Below are 7,129 nucleotides of genomic sequence, written 5' to 3'. Positions count from 1 at the left end.
TATGCAATTGCTATGAGATGCACAGTATGAAGAACCTTTTTCTGATTCAAGTTTTGTTTTGTTGTTAAACATCTACAAAATATATTCTGATCTAGCTTGAATTCTCTTAGTCTTCAAAGGGATCAGTGGCTTTAGACCAAGGCAGACATAATAGTGCAGATAAATTCTAAAGGGCTGCACCGAGTGGTCCATTATGCATGCAGGTCAGTGGTCACTGCAGACAAAGTTCAGACTGCTAAATCGATTTCAGGGTAAACCAACTGTGATTTCCAGAACTGAAAAGTTGATGTAATAAATTTTAATTCTAACTTTGAGTTAAAGGATACTAATGCCAATAATGGTTTGTTTTTCAGGGTCTCCTGTTAGTGCCCAGCCTGTAATAATGGCAGTTCCTCCTCGCCAATCCAGTCTAATGGCTAAGCCAGTGGCCTATATGCCAACCTCAATAGTCACACCCCAGCAACCCTCTGGACATGCAATCCATGTTATGCAACAGGCTCCCACGGTCACCATGGTCAGGGTAGTGACCAGTTCTGCCAGCTCTAATGGATACATAATTGCCAATCCAAATACACAGGAAGTGCCCATGAAACTCGAGGAACAGTGGTTGATGGCTTCGGGGAGACAAGAGGTAGAATAAATATTTTTTCTTGACAATAACATTGATTTCTTTTGCCTTCTTTCGAGTGTAAGTACATTGTGTATTATTTAGAGGTGTGTGTCAGGTTGTTGTTGACGTATCCAAGATATTGGGTTCAACTTTATACCATATAGAGGATGTGGCAGCGTCTGTTTACTTTAGGATTCATTGAAACATTTGACAAGGAGTAGCTAAGCTTTTGCGCACAATTGTAAATTAAAGCATTTGTCACAAGAAGACCTATGGTCATCAAAAGGAAACAAATTTGTTTAATGAAGTATCCTATTAAGAAGCTGTTAGTATGTTTAAATGCTTTCATATGCTGTTTCTGTTGTCCCTTGACTTTTGAAGATGCATGGCTCAGTCTGTTTCCACGGAATAAAAGATTTAAACCCCACCCCCCCCACCCCCCCGGCCAAAAAAAAAAAAAGAAGACTGCTTTGAGAGACATGATTAATCTTCCTGCCTTAACGTGTGAAGGGGCGTTTTATGTTTTAACTAGTAAAAAAAAGGCCCGTTTCTGTATGAAAGGAAACGGGCGCTAGCAAGGTTTTCCTCCCCCCCCCCGCTCTGTCCCTCGCTCTCTCCCTGTGTCCCCTCCAAGTCCCATGGCCCCCTTTCCTCCCCTCCGATTTCCATGGCTTCCTCCCTCCCTCTGTCACTGTCCTTCACTCTGTCCTCCTTCCGAGTTCCAGTCCTCCCTCCGAGTTCCAGCCCCCCTCCCTCCCCCCCTCCAACATGCACATTGCCCCCCCTCCAAAATCGCCAAACCCCCTCTCCCCCTCTCTTACCGGGGTCCCGGCGGCAGCATTGAAGAGCGAGCAGGCTCAGCGAGTCTGCTGCTTTCCCTTCTTTTCGCTCTGAGCTGTGACTCTGGTCCCGCCCTCATTTCCTGTTTCCGCAAGGGCGGGACCAGAGTCGCAGCTCAGAGTGAAGAGAAGGGAAGGCAGCAGACTCGCTGAGCCTGCTAGCTCTTCAAGGCTTCCATGCCAGTGACGTCAGTGTCATCTACTGCATGAAGCAGACCACCTCCGGCGGAAGCCACGGTCCCAGGCAGCTTCAGAACGTTGGAGGTGAGAATTATTATATAGGATAATTACAATTAAACACATGAATTGAAAAACTCCTTAAACAAATTTTAGCTTATAATAGCATTACCCCTGAAATATACTACATTTGCTGGGGTTGGGTTAGAAGTCTTTTCAGATTTCAGCAGCTTCAAGCAGGGCAATGGCAGCAGATACCTTGGCTGTCCATAAGGAATTCCATCTTAATTTATGAAGTGCTCTTCATACTAAACTGTAAAAAAAGAGACAGTGAGGAAAATCCAAGGAGGATAACAAAGAAGTCTTTATTGAGATACTTAAAAACCGACCGACACGGCTGTGTTTCGGCCTGAAGGCCTGCCTAAGGGATCTTGGTAAATCTACATAAAAACAGACATGAACATATATTGTGTATAATCTAAAATGATTGCATAAATAAATTATATACATTTATGAAATTAAATGTTTAAATATATGATAAAACATATGAGTCATAAGCATAGTAAAAACGCTTGGAGGGGCATAATCGAAAGGGGCGCCCAAGTTTTCTTGAGGACGTCCTCGTAAGACGTCCCGGCGAGGGGGCGGGGAAACCCGTATTATCGAAACAAGATGGGCGTCCATCTTTTGTTTCGATAGTACGGTTGGGGACACCAAATCACGAAATTTAGGTCAACCTTAGAGATGGTCGTCCCCGATTTTCTGCCATAATGGAAACCGAGGAAGCCCATCTCAGAAAACGACCAAATCCAAGCCATTTGGTCGTGGGAGGAGCCAGCATTCGTAGTGCACTCTGGTCCCCCTGACATGCCAGGACACCAACCGGGCACCCTTAGGGGGCACTGCAGTGGACTTCAGAAATTGCTCCCAGGAACATAACTCCCTTACCTTGTGTGCTGAGCCCCCCAAAACCCACTCCCCACAACTGTACACCACTACCATAGCCCTAAGGGGTGAAGGGGGGCACCTACATGTGGGTACAGTGGGTTTCTGGTGGGTTTTGAAGGGCTTACATTTACCAGCAAGTGTAACGGGGGGGGGGGGGGGGGTGGGCCTGGGTCCGCCAGCCTGAAGTGCACTGCACCCACTAAAACTGCTCCAGGGACCGCATACTGCTGTCATGGAGCTGGGTATGACATTTGAGGGTGGCAAAAAATATTAAAAAAATTTTTTTTTTAGGATGGGAAGGGGGTTGGTGACCACGGGGGGGAGTAAGGGGAGGTCATCCCCGATTCCCTCCGGTGGTCATCTGGTCAGTTCGGGCACCTTTTTGAGGCTTGGTCGTAAAAAAAAAGTGGACCAAGTGAAGTCGGCCAAATGCTCGTCAGGGACGCCCTTTTTTTTCCATTATCGGTCGAGGACGCCCATGTGTTAGGCACGCCCCAGTCCCGCCTTCACTACGCTTCCGACACGCCCCAGTGAACTTTGGTTGTCCCCGCGACGGAAAGCAGTTGAAGACGCCCAAAATCGGCTTTCGATTATGCCGATTTGGGCGACCTTGTGAGAAGGACGCCCATCTCCCAATTTGTGTCGAAAGATGGGTGTCCTCTTTTGAAAATAAGCCTGATAGTGTGACATACAAAATTATAATTAAAGACATTATGGATAAGTAAAAGTATTGAATATGTGAAATAATAAAATCAATAAAATTAAAATTATGTATTTGATAAAGCGTTTGGGTCATATAAACATACATTTATATATACAAACACATGATGTTACATGAGTATATAAAGGATTTGCAGGATTAATCCATAGGAGACTTTATGTGCAATTATACATGAAAGCAAGTATAAACTCAATTTAATTTATGAATAAAAGACAGGTAATAACATGGGTTATAATAATAATTAATACAAAAATGATAATACTTATTTTATATTTTTCTATTTATTATTTTCGAGATTCCTGAAGTGAGAAATAATTTCTTTGCTTCTTTTCTCTTTTTTTATTTTATTTTTAGTGCCAGGTATGGAGGAAAAGCCAACCATTGCATTTGCCACCATTCCCACTGCCAGTCGAGTCATCCAAACAGTAGCCAGCCAGATGTCGCAAGGGGTACCTGGGCAAGCAGTCACCATTCTTCAGTCAACCACACCTGTAACTTTAGGGCAGCACCAGCTTCCTGTTCGAGCAGTGACACAGAATGGGAAACACGCCCTTCCAACAAACAGCATTGGTGGAAATACATATGGTACGGTGTCCCTTGAACACACACCAGGCCTGGGTTAGTTTACCATACACATTAAAATTCAGGGTATTTGTTTTTAAGTTATATTTTAATAGAGAATATAGACGTGTGTATTTGTATTATGGGTGGTTATTTGGTGTTTCAGTGATCAGTCTTTTCCTTAGTGTCCGTACTACCAGACCAGTCCAGAACCTGTGGGTTATGTCTGTCAACCAGCAGATGGAGACAGAAATAAAGTAGTTCTCTGAGATTCACCCCTCAAGGGCATCATGCTCCCTTAGAATACTCAGTATTCTGTGTCTCCAGTGGATGGTTGACAACCATGCAGCTCCTGGTCTAGTCGTTGGAATAGCTCCTGAGCCAGTTTGAACAGCAGAGTTTTAGTTGAGCTGTGTGGGGTACTTGCTAAGGTTTGGATTAGCTCTTGAACCAGTTTTGGTAACTGAGCTTCAGTTGAGCAGGGGGGGTGCCTGTAAAGGTTTAGGCTTCACATGCCTGAAATTTACAAAAGTGGCAGCTGGGGTATAACTTAGAGATGTTCTGAGCTCCCTATACACCCCACCATCACTTTTCTGCCTCTTTGAAAGAGAAAGGGGCTGATGGAAAGGAAATACCGTGGAATGTCTGCCACTTCATTTGCTGAGAAGTGCTGTTGTTTAAATATTACAGCAGCAGTGTACCTCCAGTCGAGAGTTTACCTGGTTTCTCCATGCTTGTTCCTTGCCTACCCTCTCAGGACTTTACTTTCAAGGAGTAACTCTTTTGTTGGTGTATCAGGACAGCATGTTGAAACACCATCTTTCTCCTTCTGCCATTATGTCAGCCTTAGAACTTCATTTAAGTACTTTAATAGTAAGAAGCTTTTGTAAACTGCTTAGACTTCTTTTGAATGATTAGTGGTATGCCAAATAAATATGAAGTATAAGAAGTGAGCAGCAGTACCTCTCAATGTTGAATTTGTTTACATAGTGTTCTTCCCCTTCATTTTTGGTTTCTTATTTTTTTAAGGCATTAATTTAGTTTGGGGCTAACCTGATCAGTGTGCACCCCTACCTCTGTTATTGTTAGTGTATGATGCCATTGTGAAAACCCTTAACTCATAGGTAATAAAAATTGACATTACTCTGTTGTTTCTCAGCTCTTACAAACCCGTTACAGCTTCTTGCTGCCCAGGCCAGCTCATCCACTCCCGTAGCAGTTGTCCGAGCCTGTGAGGCTGAGGCCATCTATACAGTTTCATCCTTGGATGAACCCAATGTCAAAAAAGCCCGCGTGGATGATCCTAGTGGTGCAGTGACAGCAGCTCAGGCAGGTGTCATCACATCCACAGCTTCACAAGCCCAGGGAAGTGGCGAGTGACGAGACAGAACATCCGAGGAAGGAAGGAAACTAGAGAAGAGACAAGTTTTATGATCCGGAAATAAACGTTGTTTTTTTTTTTTTGTTTTGTTTTTTTTTCTTAGTATGAAAGGACAGGTCCACAGTTCTTAGGACCCTTGAGGTGCCAAAATAAATTGAGGAAGAATCCCTGCAGCTGTACTGGACTTTGCACAAATCTTAGTTATTTTTGTCAACTTTAGATTTTTAATATGATACAGACAACTGATTGTATGACTGCTGGTGATATTTCCCCATGCTCTTCAGACACACAGGGAAAGTAGTTTCTTTGCAGGTCACCTTGTAAAAGGAATGTTTCAAAGGAACAGCTTCACCATCGGAAGAAGGCTTTTAATCTTGAATGCCTTAACAGGTCTGGCACTGAGTGTTTGAACATGGACTGTACGTTTGCAGGGATGCTGTGACTTTCAAGAGAGTATTAATGCAAGATACCATGGAGATGGCATTAAAGCAACATGGTACCAAATAAAAGCAGATTTAAAAAAAAAAAAAACTGTATAAAAAATTTTATGTGGATTTGTATTTATGTGTGAGAGGACTGACAAACCAAATCTTTCTGGCTGCAATTACTTATCAACAGACCCTTATGGGAAATAAGACTGAATGGAAGCATTAATTTCTATATTCTCGCAACGAAAGTTTTTCCCCCAGCCTCTTTTGCTTTATTTTATTGATTTTCCTTTCAGCTTCTGTTTCTATGGATCGTGATCTAGGTGTCATTGCTGCTGAGAAAACTACAGGAAAGACTGCACATCCATCATGTATACCATTTTCCGTATGTATGATCTTGCTTCCCAAGTGGGATTCCTTTCTGATCAGCTGAATTTCTGCAAATATTTTGTAATAAAACAGTGGTAGCGTGAAAGGATATGTATTGGCAGTTGGGTTTTTTTTTTTACATTCTTGCCAGTACCACCCACTGATTTTGATGCCATGGTTTGTAGGGAAAAGACTGTGGCCAGTATTGAGGTGCCAAGGTTGTAGTTGGAAACAGAACCTAAGCTGCGGTAGATAGTTGGAGCCAAAGCCAGTATCTGGAGCTGAGGTTTGGAGTTGAATGCTGCTGGGCAGAGTTGAGTAGCTAGTGAGAGCGGCACACAGATATAATATTGTACATGAAAAAGTGGACTCCTTCATAAAGGAGGTTGATAATTCTAAAATACAAAGTATAAAAGATATTTAGTAGAACTAACTACAAGGAATTTTCTTCCAGGAGCTGAAAAAAAAAATCCTTCCATTAAGTCTTCTGAAATCATAAATGAATAAATGCAGCCAGTGAATTTACACTATTGAAAACACCAAGTGGGTCATTTATGAACTGTTAGTGTATGCCATCCGCAGCAGATAACACTGGCAGTAAACAACCTTCCCAGAAGGTTTTTAATCAGCAGGGTCTTCTAAGCTAATGGGTTTTTTTTTTCTTTTTTTTGCACGTCAATCTTGCCTCTCGACTACTTCTGGAATTCTCCTCCTCTAGTTGCTGTTGCCTGGCTTAGTTTTGCCGTTATCCATCATTCTATTTGCTTTGATAAGAGGAAGTGAGCTTGTTGAGCAGGAGTGAGCACTTATAATTTTGACACTCAAGGGTTAAAAGGAAAATGTTTAAAAGTCAGCTTTCTTTGCAGGCTGTTCAATCTCTTGCCATAAATGTGAAAGCTCAGACCTGCTACTAGAGAGGTGGCATACTCCTAGGTCTTCCCAATAACATGTTTGTCCAGGCTTTTAAATTTTGTTCATCTTCTCTCTGTATCAGTAGTTCCAAATAATCCAAGAAGGAAGATGATAAAAGGGACTGGTTCTATCTGCCACTCTGAGTCCGTATTAGAGTGAGCTGATAGCTCTGGATCCTGTTGG

At 42.6% G+C, this 7,129-nt stretch overlaps 1 protein-coding gene across 1 annotated transcript; it reads left to right on the top strand.

Moving 5' to 3' along the window:
* Positions 1-579: 579 nt before the first annotated feature.
* On the top strand, positions 580-5,459 carry LOC115475604 (forkhead box protein K1-like). Its single transcript, XM_030211459.1, has 3 exons — positions 580-631; positions 3,650-3,880; positions 5,016-5,459. Exons 2-3 carry the CDS (start codon positions 3,658-3,660, stop codon positions 5,234-5,236), a joined length of 444 nt encoding a protein of 147 aa, XP_030067319.1. The 5' UTR covers positions 580-631; positions 3,650-3,657; the 3' UTR covers positions 5,237-5,459.
* The last annotated feature ends 1,670 nt before the right edge of the window (positions 5,460-7,129 follow it).

The sequence above is a fragment of the Microcaecilia unicolor genome, chromosome 8 (genome assembly GCF_901765095.1).
Source record: "Microcaecilia unicolor chromosome 8, aMicUni1.1, whole genome shotgun sequence".
Taxonomy (NCBI): Eukaryota; Metazoa; Chordata; class Amphibia; order Gymnophiona; family Siphonopidae; genus Microcaecilia; species Microcaecilia unicolor.
The sequence above is the reverse complement of the archived record's forward strand: the minus strand, read 5'-3'. Positions and strand labels throughout refer to the sequence as shown.

Excerpts from the sequence above, each read along its gene's own strand:
- LOC115475604 (XM_030211459.1), top strand. The coding sequence starts at position 3,658 with ATGGAGGAAAAGCCAACCATTGCATTTGCCACCATTCCCACTGCCAGT. Across the intron at positions 3,881-5,015 it reads CATTGGTGGAAATACATATG|CTCTTACAAACCCGTTACAG; the intron begins GTACGGTGTCCC and ends GTTGTTTCTCAG.